We start from the raw sequence: 23,467 nt of genomic DNA on the forward strand, positions 1-23,467 counted from the left end.
CCTGTTTTCGCAGCGACGGCTAAAACCGGCGATCTCGTCGCAAAACAAAGACTGTTCTGCAGAGTTGTTCTGCAGAGTTTTTCGAGGTAGGAAAGAGGAGGCTCCACACCACTCCCTTATCTTACCTAGTTCTTTTCAGATGATCTCATTTTTCTCTTTTGTAACTTTTGGCAACTGTGTGTTTTTTTTATTTTATACCTGTTCGCTCCTCTCACTGTAAGCTTTACAGATGCTCCCCACACCTTGGCTGCAACCCTTCTAATTTAGTGTACCCTGTGTGCACAACCCACGTGGAATTCCTGGTATCTGCCGATCTGCAGTCAAAAATGCAGAGTTTCTCAGCCTATGCTGCCCTTCAGTCCGTTGACATTTTGGCCATGACGGAGACATGGATCCCCACAGAGAACACTGCTCCAAATGCTCTTTCTTCATCTGACTACGTTTTCTCATAGTCTGAGAGCATCTGTTCAGTGTGGTGGTGGCACAAGGCTACTAATTTCTCCTAAGTGGAGGTTTTCTCTTTTCTCCCTTGCTCACCTGACCATCTCCTCATTTGAATGCCATGCTGTCACTGTCACTTGTGCACTCAAGATTAAGATTGCTGTCATCTATCGCCCACCAAGTGTCCTTACAGATTTCATCAATGAGCCTGACACCTTGATGAACTAATTTCCTGGCAATGGCTCACAGCTATTTGTACTTGGCGACTTCAACCTCCTGACATTTGCCTTCGATTAATTTCTTTCTAACTCTCTCATTCTCCTCCTTGCCTCTTCTGACCTCACCCTTTCCCAGTCCTTTCCCATTCACAAGGCACATAATACGGTTGACCTCATCTTTACTAGAGGCTGTTCAGCCCTCCCCTCCTGCTCTGTGGCTAAGTGACTCATTGCTTGTTTACAGAACAGGGCTGTGGGCAGCTGAGCGAAAATGGAGGAAAACGAAACTTCCGGAGGACCTATCAACCTTTCACTCCCTCCTCTCTACCTTCTCCTCCTCTGTATCCACTGCTAATGCCACTTTCTATCACTCTACATGTAAAGCTTCTGCCTCTAACCATAGGAAACTATTTACCACCTTCTCCTTCCTCCTTAATCCGCCACCCCCTTCCCCTCCCTCCTCCCTTTCTGCGGACAACTTTGTCAACTACTTTGAAAAGAAGGTTGATGACATCCGCTCTTCATTCACCCAGCCTATTGAGTCCACTGGTCCCACTCACACAGAACTACCCTAAGCCTTGACTTCTTTCTCCCCCCTCTTTCCACATGAAATCCTGGGACTGGTGAGGTTCGGCCGCCTGACAACTTGCCCGCTCGTCCCCATATCCTCCTCTCTTCTCTAGATCATCATTGGAAACCTTCTCCCATTCCTCACTTCCCTATCAGCTCATCTTTGACCACTGGCTGCGTCCCCTTGGACTTTAAAATGGCCCAATTCACTCCCCTCCTAAAGGAACAAACACTCCACGAGACTGCTCTTCTCTGTGTCATGGAGGCTTTCCACACTGCTAAAGCTGAGTCTCCGCTGTTCTCATCCTCCTAGATCTATCCGCTGCCTTCAACACCATAAACCATCAGATCCTCCTCTCCACACTCTCAGTGCTGGGCGTCTCAGGCTCTGCACACTCTTGGATTGCATCCTACCTGGAGACGTGGAGATGATCTGTGTCTGCATCATGTACTCTCACTACTGGTGTCCCCCAGGGCCCGGGTCTAGGCCCTCTCCTTTTCTCTCTATACACCAAGTCACTTAGCTCCGTCATATCCTCACACGGTCTCTCCTAGAAGTCGACCGATTAATCGGAATGGCCGATTTAATTAGGGCCGATTTCAAGTTTTCATAACAATCGGTAATCGGTATTTTTGGACCGATTACCGACACCTTTATTTAAACTAGGCAAGTCAGTTAAGAACACATTCTTATTTTCAATGACGGCCTAGGAATGGTGAGTTAACTGCCTTGTTCAGGGGCAGAACGACAGATTTTTACCGTGTCAGCTCGGGGATTCGTTTTTGCAACCTTCCGGTTACTAGTCCAACGCTCTAACCACCTGCCTTACATTGCACTCCACGAGGAGCCTGCGTGGCAGGCTGACTACCTGTTACGCGAGGGCAGCAAGAATCCAAAGTAAGTTGCTAGCTAGCATTAAACTTATCTTATAAAAAACAATCAATCTTAACATAATCAGTAGTTAACTACACATGGTTGATGATATTACTAGTTTATCTAGCGTGTCCTGCGTTGCATATAATCGATGCGGTGCCCATTAATTTCTCATTGAATCACAGCCTACTTCGACAAACGGGTGATGATTTAACAAGCGCATTCATGAAAAAAGCACTGTCGTTGCACCAACATACCTAACCATAAACATCAATGCCTCTTTGAATCAATACACAAGTATATATTTTTTAAACCTGCATATTTAGTTAATATTGCCTGCTAACATGAATTTCTTATAACTAGGCAAATTGTGTCACTTCTCTTGCAAGCAGTCAGGGTATATGCAGCAGTTTGGGCCGCCTGGCTCATTGCGAACTGTGTGAAGTCCATTTATTCCTAACAAAGGTCGTAATTAATTTGGCAGAATTGTACATAATTATGACATAACATTGAAGGTTGTACAATGTAACAGCAATATTTAGACTAAGGGATGCCACCCGTTAGATAAAATACGGAACGGTTCCATATTTCACTGAAAGAATAAACGTTTTGTTTTCTAAATGATAGTTTCCGGATTCGACCATTTTAATGACCAAAGGCTCGTATTTCTGTGTGTTATTATGTTATAATTAAGTCTATGATTTGATAGAGCAGTCTGACTGAGCGATGGTAGGCACCAGCAGGCTCGTAAGCATTCATTCAAACAGCACTTTCATGCATTTGCCAGCAGCTCTTCGCAATGCTTCAAGCAATCCGCTGTTTATGACTTCAAGCCTATCAACTCCCGAGATTAGGCTGGTGTAACCGATGTGAAATGGCTAGCTAGTTAGCGGGGTGGGCGCTAATAGTGTTTTAAACGTCACTCGCTCTGAGACTTGGAGTAGTTGTTCCCCTTGCTCTGCATGGGTAACGCTGCTTCGAGGGTGGCTGTTGTCGATGTGTTCCTGGTTCGAGCCCAGGTAGGAGCGAGGAGAGGGACGGAAGCTATACTGTTACACTGGCAATACTAAAGTGCCTATAAGAACATCCAATAGTCAAAGGTATATGAAATACAAATTGTATAGAGAGAAATAGTCCTATAATTCCTATAAGAACTACAACCTAAAACTTCTTACCTGGGAATATTGAAGACTCATGTTAAAAGGAACCACGTTCATGTTCTGAGCAAGGAACTTAAACGTTAGCTTTTTTTACATGGCACATATTGCACTTTTACTTTCTTCTCCAACACTTTGTTTTTGTATTATTTAAACCAGATTGAACATGTTTCATTATTTATTTGAGGCTAAATTGATTTTATTGATGTATTATATTAGGTTAAAATAAGTGTTCATTCAGTATTGTTGTAATTGTCATTATTACAAATAAAATCAAAAAATTGTCCGATTAATCGGTATCGGCTTTTTTCGGTCCTCCAATAATCGGTATCGGTATCGGCGTTGAAAAATCATAATCGATCGACCTCTAGTCTCTCCTATCATTGGTATGCAGATGCCACTCCACTACTTTTCTCCTTCCCCCTTCTGACACCCAGTTTTTTTTTAGAAAATGTATAAAAAATGTAAACTAAAATATCACATTTACGTTAGTATTCAGACCCTTTTAAACAGTACTTTGTTGAAGCACCTTTGGCAGCGATTACAGCCTTGAGTCTTCTTGGGTATGCGCTACAAGCTTGGTTTCATCAGACCATAGATTCTTGTTTCTCATGGTCTGAGAGTCCTTTAGGTGCCTTTTGGCAAACTCCAAGCGGGCTGTCATGTACCTTCTACTGAGGAGTGACTTCCGTCTGGCCACTCTACCATAAAGGCCTGATTGGTGGAGTGCTGCAGAGATGGTTGTGCTTCTGGAAGGTTCTCCCATCTCCACAGAGGAACCCTGGAGCTCTGTCAGTGACCATCAGGTTCTTGGTCACCTCATTGATCAAGGCCCTTCTCCCCCGATTGCTCCTTTTGGCCGGGCAGCCAGCTCTAGGAATATTCCTGGTGGTTCCAAACTTCTTCTATTTTAGGAATGATGGAGGCCACTGTGTTCTTGGGGACCTTCAATATTGCACAAATTTTTTGGTAACCTTCCCCAGATCGGAGCCTCGACACAATCTTGCCTCAGCGCTCTACGGACAATTCCTTCACCTCGTGGCTTGGTTTTTGCTCTGACATGCACTGTGAACTCTGGGACCTTATATAGACAGGTGTGAGCCTTTCCAAATTATGTCCAACCAATTGAATGTACCACAGGTGGACTCCAATCAGTCAAGTTGTAGAAACATCTCAAGGATGATCAATGGAAACAGAATGCACCTGAGCTCAATTTCGAGTCTCATAGCCAAGGGTCTGAATAATTATTTAACTAAGGTATTTCTGTTTTATTTTGAATCAATACCTATTTTCGCTTTGTCATTATGGGGTATTGTGTGTAGATTGAGGACTTTTTTTAATGTAATCCATTTTAGAATAAGGCTGTAACGTAACTAAATTTGGAACAATTCAGGGGGTCTGAAAGCGTTCCCGAATGCACTGTATCCACATGGATGTCGGCCCACCACCTCAAGCTGAACCTCGACAAGACGGATCTGCTCTTCTTCCTGGGGAAGACCTGTCCGCTCCAAGACTTCTCCATCACGGTTGACAACTCCCCCGTCCTAATCCATGTGCTTGTCATCTCTAGTCTGGACAACTGCAACTTGCTGTTGTCTGGGCTCCCCACTTGTGCCATCAAACACCTGCAACTTATCCAGAACACTGCAGCCCGCCTGGTGTTCAACCTTCCCAAATTCTCCCATGTCACCCCGCTCCTCAGCACACTCCATTGGCTTCCAGTCGAAGCTCGCATCCACTACAAGACCATTGTACTTGCCTACGAAGCAGCAAGAGGAACTGCCCCTCCGTACCTTCAGGCTATGCTCAAACCCTACACCCCAACCCGAGCACTCCATTCTGCCACCTCTGGTCGCTTGGTCCTCTCACCCCAACGGGAGGGCAGCTCAGCCCAGTCCAAGCTCTTCTCTGTCCTGGCACCCCAATGGGGGAACCAGCTTCCACCTGAAGCTAGGACAGCAGAGTCCCTGCCCATCTTCCCGAAAACATCTGAAACCCTACCTCTTCAAAGAGTTTCTTAAATAATCCCACAGCACTCCCCCTTTCACCACATCCTCACCCTGATCCATATACCCCATGTAAATGTAAAGCATTGCAGCAAACTATTAAGCAGATTTACTCCAGCTGTGCTGAAGCTATGAATCAAGCTCCAACACTACTTTTTATCGAACTAGAACATCTAAACCAGAGTGGCTGCATTGCAGCCAACAGGCAGTATGCAGCACTGTGCTAAGCAATACCGTTGGCCCTGTGTTTCTTAAAATGCTACTAACGGGAGATTACATGCACCTGCGTGTTAAAGCAAACTTGCTTGCTACCAAAAACCCACAAAAATAAACCAGCAAAAAAGTTGATCTCTCGTGGTTACCGTGTCAAGTGATTATCATACCAGATCATCTACGTTCTCTATTCCCGCCACCAATGAAATGTCGACCTATCAGGCGCATCGGAAACTGTAAGGATGCTGAATATAACAACTTATTGGAGTATTTCATTTTTAAAGTAGGCCTATATTTCATTCAAACTTTTCACCTTAAATGGCAAAATAATATAATATATGCCATTTGTAAACTTAATTAGCCTACATTTATTTGATAATGTATAGGCTGTATAACTCGGTTGACATGATTTAGTACATTTCAAGTATGGACAGTCGGGATATTTTACTCCCGATCTTGATAGGAAATTACCATACCAAACAATTTTCCAGTTAAAGATATGTATTTAATGGACTACATCAATTGGAATCGAATGAAATAATAAGAGTTGGCTACACCAAATATGTCATGTCATTGCTCTGTGGTTTTCTACAGGCTAGACAGAGCCCAATCATAAACTTTTTAGCCTAACAAATACCGCTTTCTCTATAGAGTTCGCCAGCTTGTAGTCCTAAAACCCAGAAATGAATTACCTCTGGTTTGTTCAGCCAATCCAATGGGGGATAGAATAGGGACAATAAAATGTACATTTATCTACCATAAGCTGCCTCCAATGTCGTTTTAGAGAATTTGGTAGTATGTCCAACCGGCTTCACAACCGGAGACCACGTGTAACCATGCCAGCCCAGGTCCTCCACATCCGGCTTCTTTACCTGCGGGATCGTCTGAGACCAGCCACCCAGACAGTGGCACGCTGGAGAAGTTTGCTCGTCACGGATTATTCCCAGTTTCAACTTTACCGGGCAGATGACAGACAGCGTGTATGGTGTCGTGTGGGTGAGCGGTTTGCTGACGTCAATGTTGTGAACAGAGTGCCCCATGGTGGCGGTGGGGTTATGGTATGGGCAGGCATAAGCTGCGGACAACAAACACAATTTGCATTTTATCAATGTCAATTTGAATGCACATAGATACCATGACGAGATCCTGAGGCCCATTGTTGTGCCATTCATCCGCCGCCATCACCGCATGTTTCAGCATGATAATGCACTGCCCCATGTCGCAAGGATCTGTACACAATTCCTGGAAGCTGAAAAACTCCCAGGTCTTCCATGGCCTGCACACTCACCAGACATGTCACACGTTGAGCATGTTTGGGATGCTCTGGATCAACGTGTACGAAAGCGTGTTCCAGTTCCCGCCAATATCCAGCAACTTCGCACAGCCATTGGAGAGGAGTGGGACAACATTCCACAGGCCACAATCAACAGCCTGATCAACTCTATCCAAAGTAGATACGTCGCGCTGCATGAGGAAAATGGAAGTCACAACAGATCCACACCCCTACCTTTTAAAAAAAAGTATCTGTGACCAACAGATGCATATCTCTATTCCCAGTCATGTGAAATCCATAGATTAGGGCTTAATGAATACATTTCAATTGACTGATATCCTTATATGAACTGTAACTCTGTAAAATATTTGCAATTGTTGCATGTTGCGTATATATTTTTGTTCAGTGTACATATACTTTTGTGAATTTTGAAGAATTTAACTGGCCCACTCTGTCATATTTTTGTTGATCATCCATCAGTTACATAGCAAACCATGTGGCTGGGATACCATTTTGTTGTGGGCCTTTGTTTGAAAGGCTTTAAAGTCAGATTTCTTCTGATGTATTTCTAGGGGCATGCCATCACGAGGCCATGAGAAAGGTGAACGGTATATACAGTGAATGAAATACTAATCCCGGGTCGTCAGCAGCCTAATTGATCTTTCTCGGTTTCTCCGCCAGGTGAGATGGACAGGTTATTATTCACGTGAGCACAGGTCAGGTCAGAAGTGTGTCAGGAAGCATTGAATAGCTATAAAAGCCGTAATTCCCTGACATTCATCATTATTACCTCCATTCAACTGAAATGATGTCGGAGGAGGCTCGCATTTCCTTTTGTTCCTTCAACCTCCGCTGTGCAGACCAGGCCTGGTACTCCAGGTTATGTTTGGTCCCTGTCTGGTGGCATACACACAAAATCTAGGAAAAATGACATTAGGCGTTGGAGAAATGCCTCGTAATGACACCTGTGAATCCATTACCCCATCTGGGTATAGAGTGGAGTCGCTCGAAGCATCATCGATTCAGTGTCTGGCAGCGAAGCAGGATTTGAAAGAGGTTGGATGCATGTTGCTGTTGACTTGTGGATAGATGGATTTCCTGGGGAGACCTGGATTTTTGCCTCTTTTTTTTTAATCCAATAAGACTGTTTGTTAATCCCCATGGTACACACACGTGTGATACACAGGCTCCTTCTAAACTGGGCAGATAAGAGGGTAGGAGCAGCAGGGGTAATCCTCCTAGTCTGACTGTTCCTGCATTTCAAATGGCACCCTATTCTCTATATAATGTGCCTAGCGAAAGTCTAAACACCCGTTGCACAGTCTTCACATTTTGCTGCCTTTCTACCAACTTTGCACAACATATATCTAGCGTTGTATAGGGTCGGAAACCTTCCGGTATATTTCTGGAATTTTTCCAGAATATTTCCATAGGAAGTTAAGCTCGGGAATTTTGCTTGAATTCATCAAAAAAGTTAGCTTATAACAGTGAACCTTTTTTGTGGGATACACATGGCAACTCTAGGTCTTGTGGCATATTTTGGTTAAACTATCCCCAATTGAATGGAATTGCAACCCATTGCATGCACAGTGCATTCTTCCATCACATGTGCAGTGCACTCTTCCATCACATGTACAGCTGATTCTCAAGATCTTGCACACTAATGAGCAAAGTGTGTTTAAATAATTTCTAACTTGTTAACAATTTCTGCTAGTTAGTTTTTGCTACCATGTAGGTTTTAGCTTGCTTGAGCCTGCTGAGGAGTGTTAATTCACCTGTTTCCATACATGTTTCATTTTTAAACATTTATCTTACAAATGAGTTGTTTAATCTAACTGCTTAACTACTTATCTGTACATGGAATTGTTTTTTTATTGTGTGTTTTTTTTTACTTTTTATTTTTTTACTCATATTGCTCATCTTTACAGGAAAATGCCACGGGCACTATCTGATGTGTGGAGACATTTCACTGCAGCTAATGTAGAAGGAAAAGCTGTGTACATTTGCAAATACTGTGCCAAATCATATGTAAAGAATGCAACAAAGATGCAGAATCATCTGACCAAGTGCATAAAGTTCCCTCAGCGCTCACAACAAGCAACCTCTGACAAAAGTCCCTCTACTTCTATTCAAGGTGAAAATGATGAATCAGACACCTTATCGATATGAACAGCTCATGGTCCTCCTGGAATCAGAAGTTTTTTTTTCACTCAATGGAGGAACGTAGTCAGAGAAATGCTGATGAATGTCAAACTGTGTACGCAACTGCTCACAGGCAATGTGTATTGGAAGAGATTTCTGAATATTCTTCGCCCAGCATACACCCCTCCAACCAGACATGCTTTATCTACTCATTTTCTGGATACAGTGTTCAAATGAAGGTCAAGCAAATCAGAGAAAGCAGACTGTTTTGCAATCATCTCTGATGGGTGGTCGAATGTTTGTGGGCAAGGAATAATTAACTACATCATCTCCACCCCTCAACCAGTATTCTACAAGAGCACAGAGACAAGGGACAACAGACACACCAGTCTCTACAATGCAGATGAACTGAAGGCACTCATCAATGACCTTGACCACAGAAGGTATTTGTACTGGTGACAGACAATGCTGCAAACATGAAGGCTGCTTGGTCTAAAGTGGAGGAGTCCTACCCTCACATCACACCCATTTGCTGTGCTGCTCATGCATTGAATCTGCTCCTCAAGGTCATCATGGCACTGAAACAATGGATGCATTCTACAAGAGAGCCAAGGAAATGGTTAGGTATGTGAAGGGTCAAGTTATAGCAGCAATCTACCTCACCAAGCAAAGTGAGAGGAATAAGAGCACCACATTAAAGCTGCCCAGCAACACCCGTTGGGGTGGTGTTGTCATCATGTTTGACAGTCTCCTGGAGGGGAAGGAATCTCTCCAAGAATTTTCCATTACACAGTCTGCCAAGAGGATCCTCCTGGATGATGTATTATGGGAGAGAGTGGTAAGCAGCCTGAAACCTATAGCAGTAGCCATTGCATGGATTGAGGGAGACAATGCCATCCTGTCTGATGTTCAGACTCTGCTTGCAGATGGAAGAGCAGAAATCTGTACTGCCCACTTCACTGTTGCTCCAAGCAGAGGAAACTGCAGTTCTGAAATACATCAAAAAGCGTTAAGACTTCTGCCCGAAACCCATACACGCCGCAGCGTACATGTTAGACCCCAAGTATGCTGGCAAGAGCATCCCGTCTGGTGCAGAGATCAACGAGGCCTATGGTGTCATCACTACCGTGTCTCGCCACCTTGGCCTGGATGAGGGCAAAGTTCTTGGCAGTCTGGCGAAGTACACTTTCAAGCAAGGGCTTTGGGATGGAGATGCAATAACTAAATTGTTTTTTTTATTTCTATTCTACTTATGATAAGGTAAAAGGTTTAGGTTTCTGATGCAAAAAACATCTACATTTAAATGGTATTAATATTAATTTACACATTTCTGTTAATTCCCATATATTCCCACGGAAAGTTTCCACCTCTGAATATTCCCCAAAATGTGCAACCCTACATATATCCATTGTTTTGTTAACATTGCTCAGTACATGTGGTTGGGAATCCTAACTGACTTGCCTAGTTAAATAAAGGTTGAATAAATAAAAAATGGGCAGCAATAGTCTAGCCTTGTCTCAGATTTTCAGGCAGATTTAAGTCAGGATTGAGGCTGGATCATTTAGGAACACTCAACACCTCTTGGAAAGCCATTGTGGTGTGTTTTTGGCATTAAAATGTATGTAATTGTTCCACTGAAAAATACAGCTATTCCAGGATTAGGTATTCAGAAGACGGAGGCAGGGTTTCCTCTAACTGTTTCCCTGGGCTTTGCTCCTTTCATTTTTCTTTTGATCCTGAAACTCACTTTGCCGGCCGGTGATAAGCATACCCATAAAATGATGCTTCCACCACAAAACTTTTAAATGCTCTTTCTGAATCTCTTTTTTCTCTCTCGCCATTTCTCTCTCATTGTCAGTTGCTCTAAATACTCCGGTTTCCCTTTAGTCTAACCAAGACCATTCAGCTCGCTTACTGAATAATTCAATAACCATTATACAAATGTAAATGATCGTTAACATTCAGTATTGATAGCACAAGGTTTCTCCCCCGGTGTTAGTTTAAATCAGAAGATTTTTTTTTATCTGCTTCCAAGTGGTTATTGTGAAATGTGAGGTCTTGAGGTCTTTAGTGACAAGAATAGGAATCTTTTTTTTTTTTTTAAAGGATAGACACTTTATTTAGTGTAGCTTCTGGGTGTATAAATATGTATTCGTATATTCTCTGGTTATTTGAGTAGACTGTATATTCAAATCAGTATGTGTTCTGTAGGACTGAATTCAAAGGATTTGTAGCTTCTTTGTGTTGAGCCAGGGTGAATTAAATATACAGTATTTGTTTTGGGCTTTTGAAGGATTTCATGTCCTCACCAGGACTTGTCTAGGAAATGAATTGATCCCACATTAAAAACAGTACATTTGTTTGACATACAGTATGTTTTTCTAAACTATGCTTTTTTTCTCTTCTCCTATTTGCTTGAAGCTGTAATCAGCATGCCACATTCATAAACGTCTGTCACAACGTCACTCGAAGAGCAGAAAATACTGTACAGTCTTTCACATCAGTTGCATATATGTTTTTGAAAGAGCGTTTTTCAGTACAGTTTCTTTTTTTTTTTTGAACAAATGAGCCTTTAAAACCAAAAAGACAAAATCGGTCAATTGCTATTGAAGGCCTCAGGGAATGAGTTGGCCATTTATTTTCTTAATTGAATTTAATAACCACTATATTAGTTCTTATATGCAAAGGAAATAAACACATGAAAATGCAGTGCACTGAACATTCCTCTCTTAAGAGTCTTCTAAACTCTACATAACAGATGGCCTGGAAAGTGCTCATCTCAACAGAGACTCCTTTTGAGGTTTAAAAACACCCTTTAACTTGCCCAGCTTACAGTGATGAGGTTGGTGTTTGTGTTTTACCTCGCAATCAGGTAAAGTGGACCCTAAAACTAAAAGTGGACCCTCAGTGGACCCTAAAACCAAAGTCTTTTTTTTTCAGAGAGAATTGCATGGATAAATGGACCATTAAACACTATTTCCGAACGTTTTCACCTGAGTTCCGGAGGCAGCGAGAGGCCATTAGAAGAAACCCACTGGGCACGTACTGGTTGAATCATAGTTGCAGTGCCATGAGATGGGCGGTGTTTGGGACTACTTCATTGGTTTCATTGAACAAGGCTCAAGCTCAAACAAGTGCACCTGAAATGCTCTATTTGGAAGTAAACAAATACTATTTGAACCCAGGTCTAGCAGAGAGAATAACCAAAACCACCAGGTTGTCAGAACCCTGTATGGGAGAGTGTGTGTGTGTGCGTGCCTGCGAGGGATCATGGGTAACCGAGTCACCACCAACACTAATGATTGCTGACAGCAGGCGGTTGCTTCAGATTGCGTAAATGGGGAGTGCAAAAATGAGGCATAATCAACCCACCTCATCACCTACCTAATCAGACAGTTACTCTTTCTGCGGCACCCATCGCTCCTTCCCTGCCACCCTACGGCAAGTGGCACTTATGAGTAAATATGTCCCACCGCTCTCCCTTTGAATGAATGCATACCTGATCCATTCTTGATAGCTCCGCAGGCTTTTAGGTTGTATTTATCCTCACTTGTTTTTGAGTCTCTAGCTCCCCTGCTCTTCAATGTGTGTGCTCGAGTGTTGAGCGAGATGCCAGGTCATTTGCTTTTTACTAGGATAGTCATTGTGATGAATGACGGTTCATTCAGCTGGTTCTGGGTTATACTGTACTTTCCGTTTCGTTTTGAGCTGCTGTGTGTGTCCGCGTGCATGCACATTAGCATGCATTCTCGCGTATTTGTGAGTGTGCGCTCGCATGTGTTTGTTGCTGTGACTGTGTCTGTCTTTTTTACCCAGTGGTCTATACATCCCCTAGCTCTTTATTTTCATAGTGTACAGATTATTAACAGGGAACCAAACCCACGTAACAGACAGAATCCATATTGCTCCAGCTAACCAGCCCAGCAGTAGTGTTACTAACACATTCTGTGACCTCTCTAGTTTTCTCCCATGCCACAGGCTTTTGTTTTGTTGATGTCCGTTCATTTTAGCCACAAGTGTCCTCGAGCAAGTAAATGTCCTTTCTCCTTGTCAGAGAACAACCATCCTCCATTTGTATCTCTGCTTACTTACATGAAAAAGGAGAAAATAATTGAGTCTGTATCTATATTTCCTGATATTTAAGTGTAAATACTTCTTTAAGGAGTGTGTTGCTGCTATTTGCTAGGAGTAACATTTCTTTCAGATTACAAAGACCGATTGTCCTGGAAAAATCTGATGTGATTATTTTCCTGTATCTGAGATAAGTAATTGAAAATGGCTGTTGTCCGCTTATCTTACTAACACTTAAAAACCCTGACTTATCGACTGTCTCATTTGCTGTCCTCAACTGGTCAGAAGTAGTGCACTTTAAAGGGAATAGGGTGCCATTTGGGACACCACATTTGTCTGTGACATGTTGACTACATGACCATTGTTTCTGTTGGTTATTATAAGACATGACCACATGTAGCCGCGGGCAGTGACTGGCATTTTACTAGGTATGCTAGTATTGCTTCCTTATCCTTCCAAGAAACACTGAAAACAACACATTCCATGTACTGTCCTTAGGTACAATACCGTTGATATGCCAGCCAGACCTGGGTTTGAATAGTATTTGTTTTCACTGAAATACTTTGAGAGTTTAGTTTGGCATTGCCGAGAGTGCCAGGTAGGGTAGCGTTTGCATTGGTTCCAATGGCTCCATCAAGCCACACACGCTCAATCAAGGACAGAAAGAAAACAAGTACTATTTCACATCATGGACATGAGAAATTTAAGATTGTCTTGCCTTGTTTCAATTATTGTGCAGGCATCCGTGAACTTTTGTCACTCCATATTGGCTGCTAGAAATAGAGATGAGGAAAATTTGGATTGTATTTTAGTTCTCTCCGGGTGGTTTTCCTTCACTTTTTGCTCTCTGCCTGTCTGGGCTCAGTTGTGTGGCACACTCTGAACTTTGCTCTTCTGAGCCTTTATGAAAAGCCCTTCTGTTGAAGACAGCCAACTCTTTTCCCATGCTCGTCCAGAGACAGACAGACCACACCTGTCACTGTGTACGCTACCTGTATCCACAATGCTACAGGACGTGGGAAGATTGCTTTATTCAGGAAATCTACCTATTCTTCAATATTCAACAGTTTTCAGTATTATTTTTAATTTGACAGTGACATTACTGCTTTTGTACCGTACACTTACTGATCCAGTAAGTCTTTAGGTGTAGATTTTCCTTGATGTTAATCAGTTTTTGAACAAGTCTATTCAACCTTGAGCATGACCATATTTTGCTTTTGCGATAACAACTCCTACCACCATCTAGCAACCACACCATTGTGCAGTCTACCTACACAAAGCTAAGGGCTTTGTCCCAAATTGCTACCTATTTAACCTAACCCATAGGGCTCTGGTCAAAAGTAGTGCACTATATAGGGAATATGGTGCCATTTGGGACAAGTCCAAGCGCTCTCTTCAGAAGAGAAGCCATGTCCTGGGGATTCAAAGGGTAGCTAAGATCTTTCCTGCCAGTCTCTCGGTAGGCTGAATGGTCAGCCTCCGTTTCTTTAATCTTCGGGGCCACAGGTCCTTTTTGAGGAGAAGAGAGATGTGCAATCATAGCAGTCTTTCCGCGGTGGTCACAGACGCATGCGCGTGCACGCACACTCACATAAAGAAGCTCTGTTATTATCTCCTGCCTGTTGGATCTGACGCCCACCTGGAGAAAAGATCACCCCTTGCTGTGAAGAGTATCGACCCTGAGAAATGTCTTCAGTTTCTAAAATACTTCTGGGATTGTGGTGCAGACTACAGAACACCACCAACTGGTGATAAGAGACTGAAAGCTGGAGTTCACTTCTTCCCATTTCAACCCTGTTGTTGTGTCTTTCAGAAACTGTGTTTTTGCCACCAGTTTCTCCCCGAAGAAAATGAAGGTTTAAAAGGCCAGTGAACTGGAGTGTTTTTTTTTTTTAAGCAAGATATCTAACCACCACTTATTTATTTATATATCTATATCTACAGTAACATACATTTAGTTTTGAAAAGTGCGAAGAGCAGACACACAGACAGGGCTTTTTCTCTCTGATGCACTTCTTCCCTAACCCTGGCCTATTATCTTTGATCATTGTAGCCTATAAGTTTACTCATATACACTCCAGCCAGTCAGAGCTCCTACCAGGCTCATTAAAGCACACACACACACACACACACACACACACACACACACACACACACACACACTGGAAGAAGGAAACCACAGGCTAAAGCTTAATTTCCCTTCTCCAAATGAAGGAGAGACAGCTCTCTCTGCTCTCCACAGAATAATAACTGCAGAGTGCACTTTACAGACTAATTAGCATAATTTGTCTGGCTGATCGAGTGTCTGTTTTATCAGCAGACGCCACACAGTGTCCAGACAGCTCGCCTCACGGGGTTGAACGAGAATTGAACTAAATGTTACCTCACACCTCCCTCACCTCCAGGTGGTCAAGATGATGATCATCGTGGTGGTGACCTTCGCCCTCTGCTGGCTGCCGTACCACGTCTACTTCATCGTGACGGGCCTCAACAAGGCTCTGATGAGGTGGAAGTCCATCCAGCAGGTCTACCTGTCAGTGCTGTGGCTGGCCATGAGCTCCACCATGTACAACCCCATCATCTACTGCTGCCTCAACAGCAGGTAAGGAGAATACACACGTGCACACAGGCAGGCAAGCAGAAATGGGAGCAGGCACGGGCAGAGGTACATACACCCACATGTGCATGCAAACGTAGGTATATGTGCTCACACACACATACCCATGTAGCTATATTTTCATAGTCGATGGTTGGAAAGGGCATGGAAATTATATCTATGCTGTTGGCCTGCCTCTGTATAGGTTCATAACAATCCTTGAAAAACAACTAAGGTGCATTAGAATGTCGAACCTTTGAATATCCGGTAATTCTCCAAACACAGCACAAGAGACATGTGCTTCAACAAAGGTCCAGGCCATGGCAATCCTGATTACATGTCCTTTTGTGATTTTCATGCACTCTTGAAAATGCAAAAAAAAAAATACAATTTTAGGACTGAGGATTGAAAGTAAAGCTACTTCCAGGACATCGTTAAGAAATGCTGAAGAGACCTGGAAATCAAAGCATGATTTAAATTGGTTACCATTGTACGCTTTTTGAACATTGTTCTTTAAACCACTCAGTACCTGTGTGACTCATTCTTTCTGCAAACAGGAACAATGCAGGTACAGAACCTGGAGGTACGACGTCAGATGTAGTCCTATAAGACCCTCTCAGCGTCACCTCGTGTACACACACACAAACACACGTAGCTGTATTTCCATGGTTAATTAATCCTAATGCCAAGAAAAGAGCATGGCAATTGTATATCCATCTCGACAAGCTCTGTGCCTTAGTCTTTCCTTTGCCCGGCCTCAGAAATCTCATAACCAAATGAAATACAGAGCAAGACCTCCCTTGAAGGAGCTTCAGTGCTCTGAATCCGGAGTCTGAGCGTTGATGAATGCTAGCTTGTGAATGAAGCTCCCCAGTGCACTTAGGTACACGCAGGCAATTATCTAAAGCACATATAGCAATCTTACCATCTACACAATCGGCCTGTTCAGGAAGGATGTGCTGTGTGGTTGATTTGCCCCATTCATGATGTGTATATATAAAAACAACATCATTAAATCTTTCTTGGCTATTATTAAGTAAGCCTTGTCCAAGCCAAAATGGCCAATAGGGCAGGAGCCTATCTCCTGTTTCGGTAGAGTGAGGCAGCTTGAAGTATACCCCTGGACAGGACTCTATTCTATTATTTAAAAAAATATTTGATGTATTTATTTATGTACTGTATTAAGTATGTATTTGTTGTTTATTATCTGGGTCATTAGCTGACTTTAAATTGATGGAGAACACAGGGCTGTGTATGTTGCAGTCGATTTATATTTAGTTTCCTGTTTAATTGTTTGTTTGTCTGTGTGCTTTCATGTTTTATGTCATTATACAACTCTCTCTTCAACCTCACTGCACTGTATACATTGGTATGTAATTTTTTTACTCCTGCCTTATGAAAATCAGATCATCCTATGAAAACCTGGATTGTGTTCAGTAGGTGGAAAATGTTTTGGAAACGTAGTGACACAGGTACTGTGCTACTTTAACTCGTGCAATAGGAACACAGATTTTCCTTTTCCAATGGGAAACATTTCACAACAGCGTGCCCTTGAACACTACCCCGTTTGTAAAATCACATGTCATTCACACCCCTGCCCCCCTCTCTATTCGCCCCTTCTTCCCCCCAGGTTCCGGGCCGGCTTCAAGCAGGCGTTCCGCTGGTGCCCCTTTGTCCAGGTGTCCAGCTATGACGAGCTGGAGCTGAGGGCCACGCGCCTCCACCCGGCCCGCCAGAGCAGCATGTACACCTTGTCTCGCATGGATACCGCCGTGGTAGTGGTGTATGACCCTGTAGACAGAACAAACAACCAGAACCAGGCCAGGAAGAAGAGCTACGTCAAGCCTAGAGTAGAAAACGGGCTTGGTTGCAATAGGAACGGGGCTAAGGCAGGCTGCGCCCCCAATGCTGAGGCTGAGGACTTCTCCTAAAGGAGGGCATACAAGAAAGCAGACAAACACTGTCAGGCATGCGCAAACACACTGGCATGTATAGAGTGGTAACTTATACTGTGTACAGTACATGCAAAAACAGGTAGACATTGCAAACATGCATACAAGACATGCTGTCCCTGTCAATACACACACATGCAAACACACACTTTTCAAAGAGTTCAGAGAAGATGGCAGAAAACACCTTTTAGATGAGAAGCAGGAATTAATTGTCGAATATAACCATCAGATATCATATTGTTGTACGGTCTGTAATACTGAGTGTACTGTATATAAAAACATGCATACGAAAAAATATACAAAAAATGCCTGGCCAAGTAACATCCTGAATGCAATGGCTACTGAGTGTTTTCAAAACATTATGAACACCTGCTCTTTCCATGACACAGACTGACCAGGTGAATCCAGTTGAAAGCTATGATCCCTTATTAAATCCACTTCAATCAGTGTAGATGAAGGGGAGGAGACCGGTTAAAGAAGGATTTTTAAGCCTTGAGACAATTGAGACATGGATTGTGTGTGTGTGCCATTCAGAGGGTGAATGGGCAAGACAAAAGATGTAAGTGCCTTTGAACGGGGTATGATAGTAGCTACCAGGCACACTGGTTTGTGTCAAGAACTGCAACGCTGCTGGGTTTTTCATGCTCAACGTTTCCCGTGTGTATCAAGAACGGTCCACCACCCAAAGGACATCCAGCCAACTTGAAGCATTGGAGTCAACATGGGCCAGCATCCCTGTAGAATGCTTTCGACACCTAGTGTCTCAAGGTGTCGAACGGATTCTACAGGGATGTTCGGAAGGTGTTCTTGATGTTTTGTACACTCAGCTCCAAAAGTATTGGGACAGCGACAATTTTCTTTGTTGTTTTTGGCTCTGTACACCAGCACTTTGGACGTGCAGACTGTCAGCTTTAATGTGAGGGTATATTCATCCCTATCGAGTGAACCATTTAGAAATTACAGCACTTTTAGATATATGCCTGCTAGATACCAGAGAGAATACATTTTGGGGAGCGACCTATATCTTTAGGTAGTGTGTCCATAGTTACCATTTGTAGCAGTGGTTTTTAGCTGTAGTCTTACGTAATGTATAGAATGACTGGTCCCAGTTTAAACAAACTACAATTTATAAAGGCATACATATAGTCTTTATAAGCACTACAGATTCTACTAGATTCCACAAAGTCTTATGTCATGTATAGAATGACCAAAGTATCCCATCTATCCCTCCTGTCACACCCTGATCTGTTTCACCTGTCGTTGTGATTGTCTCCACCGACCTCCAGGTGTCGCCCATCTTCCCCATTATCCCCTGTGTATTTATACCTGTGTTCTCTGTCTGTTGCCAGTTCGTCTTGTTTGTTCAAGTCAACCAGCATTTTGTGTCTCAGATCCTGCTTTTTCCAGTCTCTCTTTTCTCCACCTCCTGCTTTTGACCCTTGCCTGTCCTGACTCCGAGCACGCCTGCCTGACCCTGAGCCAGCCTGCCGACCTGTACCTTTGCCCCCCTCTGGATTACCGACCTCTGCCTTACCCTGGTTCTGCCTGTCGCCCGGTACCGTTGCCCCACCTCCGGTTTACTGACCCCTGTCTGCCTTGACCTGTCTGTTGCCTGCCCCTGTTGGTCTTACCTTCATACCTGATACCTCCATTATGCCACAATTGTAACCTCTATTGCCACTTAGTGATTCCCGTGTTAAGTGTTAGTGTGTATGCACGCTGTTTTTCCTCCTACATGGTCAACGTTAGGTCACCATTGGCAAAAAAGCTAACTAACGAATACACAAATTTGCACATAAATAACTAGCTAATTGTTTATTTAAAGCGGCATCATTGATCTGAATCTGAATGCTTAGTACAGCGTAAATCTTTTTTACTGCTAATGTTTTAAAATCAGTATCCATATTTTTCTATGTTTGAGTAGCTTTGTGGTTATGCACGCTTTCCAATAAGAAAACAATTGCAGGAAAAAACTGTTGTGGAATGGAATTCAAATAGCAGATGACAGTTTGTACTACTACTTTTCTTTTGCCTTCATATTCCAATTGAGAAGTGCGTCACTTCCTGCATTGCACTTACATATAGTACTGTAGCTTTGAACAAAATGCCCACAATGAGGTGTTTAGATGTGCTTGTGCGTGCGTGTGCCCACGGAGCAGAGTTGTCATGATCACAGTGTGTGTGTGCATCCACAGTGCAGGGTTTATATGACCACAGTGTTTAGAATCTAGATGTTAGGTAAAACCTTGGGCCATCAATTAGATGGATGCCATAGTGAAAGAGGGTTGCCATCCCATCACTTCCAGTAAGGGGTGGTATTTCTTCCCTGGGTGTGGGTATGTGTGCTTGCGTGCGCCTACTATATATATATATATATATATATGTATGTGTATATACTATATATATATATATATGTGTGTGTGATCCTTCAGGGTTTAAATCAAGTGCTGGCACTAGCACCAGGCTTCTCTTCAGCCTTTTGTCTTGTTTGACTCGACACGCCAAGAGAACAACCACGTTTGGTTTAGGGTATTTCTTCCCCTGACCAATGAGAGCGAGCCGTGTTATACCCAACAGCCCAGTGCAGTATAAAGACATTACGTGCCATAGCTCAGGTTCCACGGCTGTCTGATAGGGGGTCTCCTGCAAACTCCCTCAGGGGGCAAAGATAATTCAAAGCCTGAGGCACCGGTCTCACCTTGGTCCCCCAAGGCCCTTGTAGACGGTGAAGTGTTGTATTATTATTTTTTCTCCAGATGACAGACTACCCACCTGTGGCCCTCAGCTTGACTTAAAGATAACATGAAAATAACAGCTGTGTGAAGGGGGGGAAGGAAGAAAAAAAACAGCCTGCTTTTTGCCGGTGGTAAGGTAACAAACTGTATACACAACAAGTCACATTCGACAGCGTTCATATATATATCAATGGGGTTGCATCGCTGTGACAGGTTGCATCACAAGTGATGAAATGTAGTTCTTTAGTTTAATACTTGAGCATGATACCAAACGGCAATGAGTCGGTTAATCAAAAGATAGTAAGATCATTATAACTTTGATCAAAGACATTTCTAGATGTTTTTTTCATGACACGCACTTTTGTTTGTTTTGAAACGAGCTATAATGTGACCAGTCGATTTGATAGTGATGTAAATGCATATATTACAGTGAAATCAGGCTAGATTCAGTTTAATATTGCCATTCTGTGAGGATACCGCCAATGTTTCCTTACCCCAGACGTGAAGTCAACATGGTCTTACCAGAATATGTAAAGATAGTGACGTTAAACCACTGTAGTTATATGCCACGTAAGCTTAATTGTATATGTATATCACTTAGTGACATGACTTATGTCACTATAATGATGTATTCAACCATTGCAGTTGTGTATCACCTAATCTGATGTATTACTTGTATATTACTCTTGTGTCATTATAATGACGTATTGTCTAAGATTAGGGACAGGTTGTCCTATAACGTGTCGACATTCTGACATATTTCTAACGAGGTATGTCTGGTGTAGTGTTGCTGGAGAGTGCCAATAATGTTCTAAGCCTTTATGAAAGAATGTAAAGAAATACTATATTTGCGTCATGTATTTCATTACGCGTTGTCATGATGCGTTTTAGCTGCTACTGTATTTATCATTCAATCCCATTTTTTTTTGATAGTGTTGTTATTCACTAAGATATGGTTTGATACATGAAAATACGTAAAGAAAAAAAACTGTTGTGATGTCAGTCGTCCATTGTATACTTATGTTACTGAAGACAATGTTTAAGTTTAATGTATAACTAATAGTGCCTCTATCAAATGGTTGGCCTTTTTGCGTTGCAGTCGTCCAGATTAACTGATTTGATAACACTTCAGGGCAAAGGGCCCTGAATAAGGATATACCACAGTGCAATCAGTCATAACAGCTTCACAAACACTACGTGCTAATGGCAGCATACAGTATGCAACAAACTCCCAGTTGACGTATGCAGTGTAGTGATTTAACATTGGCATAAGATATTATGAATGTTCGTGTAGTGCTTATAAAGTTGTAATGTGATGCTTATGCATGTGGTACAAAGTATTTCTGCATAACTTCTAAAGTTTGATTTTATGGGCCAGTTTCATGGACCCAGATTAAGTTTATTCATGGCATCAGATGTTCCTTTTGAATAGGCTTAATCTGGGTATGTGAACCCAGCCTGTACTGAACGGTATTGTTTAAGCTTAATGTCAAGATTCTGTCTATGCTCTTATCATGAATGCTTACATCTACACAACCCGACATATTGAATTTAAAATACTTTATAGTAATACATCCCAAATTGAAGAAACATACACTTGGAGAATCCTGTTTGCTCAGATTGAAAAGGGTTTCATGTCGTCATGCACTTCATGTACATTTACAAGCGCCATATGAACAGTGACAAGCAGCATGTGTATAACTTGCAGTGTTTCACACTGATAACAGTAGCACGGGCCTTACCAATTTAAGACATGTAATCATAAATCAATAGATTCAATTCTGTACATTGTGAACACTTTTGTGTTAGCTATTTATGACCTACTGGTGGAGTTTTGGTTGACTTTCGTCACAACGTGGACTTTGTCATTGTCGATGTGTAACGTGTTTGGTTTAAAGTGATCCTGTAAATAAAATAGTTTTGTTCTTTATTAGGTGTCCCTACTAATTCTTCTTGTTGATGCTGTGTCAACATTCTGTGGTATTTACATGTCCATTGTGTAGTTGTGGGAAAAAGTACCCAATTGTCATACTTGAGTAAAAGTAAAGATGCCTTCATAGAAAATGACTCAAGTGAAAGTCACCCACTTAAATACTACTTGAGTAAAAGTCTTAAAGGATTGTTTTAAATATACTTAAGTATCAAAAGTAAATGTAATTGCTAAAATATACTTAAGTATCAAAAGTGAAAGTATAAATCCTTTCAAATTCCTTATATTACGTTTGGGATGGTGTTCTTGGGGTTGTTTGATGTATCAAATACTTATGTCATGCAATAAAATACTAATTAATTACTTAAAAATCATACAATGTGATTTTCTGGATTTTTGTTTTAGAATCCGTCTCTCACAGTTGAAGTGTACCTATGATAAAAATGACAGACCTCTACATGCTTTGTAAGTAGGAAAACCTGCAAAATCGGCAGTGTATCAAATACTTGTTCTCCCCACTGTAGGTACAGATACCCCCAAGGGACATCCTACTACATCTTCCCCTCTCCCATGAACAAGAACTCAACATGCATAACCACTGAAGCATAACTGAAATGCAATTTGGAAACCAGTATTATTCTCTAACATGCTACTTCACATCCTTAAACAGTATGAAAGCATTAAATCACACAGTATGAACATTAACTTAGGTACAGTCTCTTTTTGCTGGGTATGGTCCCCAACAGTGTGTTTTCTCTTCACGTAACATAGTCTTTCAGCCACTCTGGTGGCTTCACATCCCTTTTTGGGCGCGCTTGTGGCTCTGTGAGCATTCTCTCTCCTTCACCTTCTTTTTGTGCATTTTCTGTGGCCTCAGTCTGTGTGGCTGGTAGATCTGGAAGAGCTCTGAGGTGTGTTTTGTTCCTTCGTACCTCTTCTGAGCCTGTGTCCACCACATAGGAGCGTTGGGCATCCGCTTTCCTCAGCACTATTGCTGGTGTCTTTTGAGTTTGTAATCCACACACGTTGACCTTCGGTCAGCTCTGGCCTCTCCGTAGCACGGTGTCTCTGATTAAAGTCTCCAGTTTGTGTTTGTTTCAGCCGTTTGTCCCTCTCAGCGAATGCCTTCCTGTTAGGCCATCGCGGTTTAAGCTGAGCCGGGGAGACACCCAATGGGGAACTCAGCATCCTGCCCATCGGGAGCTCGGCAGGCGACGGCCCATGATGCAGTGGTGTAACTCTGTAAGCTAACAGAGCCCTGTATGGATCCTTGTTCTTTTTCAGCAGTC

At 42.5% G+C, this 23,467-nt stretch overlaps 1 protein-coding gene across 1 annotated transcript in view; it reads left to right on the forward strand.

Annotated features, from left to right (window-relative positions):
• The window catches only part of LOC139566856 (neuromedin-K receptor-like), a 42,151-nt gene extending 19,973 nt beyond the window's left edge, over positions 1-22,178 (forward strand). The window contains exons 4-5 of the mRNA XM_071388181.1: positions 15,371-15,567; positions 17,192-22,178. Of these exons, the coding sequence (XP_071244282.1) occupies positions 15,371-15,567; positions 17,192-17,492 (498 nt within the window). The 3' untranslated portion in view covers positions 17,493-22,178. The remainder of the gene's footprint in view (positions 1-15,370; positions 15,568-17,191) is intronic.
• Positions 22,179-23,467: the final 1,289 nt, after the last annotated feature.

Source organism: Salvelinus alpinus, chromosome 39, assembly GCF_045679555.1.
Source record: "Salvelinus alpinus chromosome 39, SLU_Salpinus.1, whole genome shotgun sequence".
NCBI lineage: Eukaryota > Metazoa > Chordata > Actinopteri > Salmoniformes > Salmonidae > Salvelinus > Salvelinus alpinus.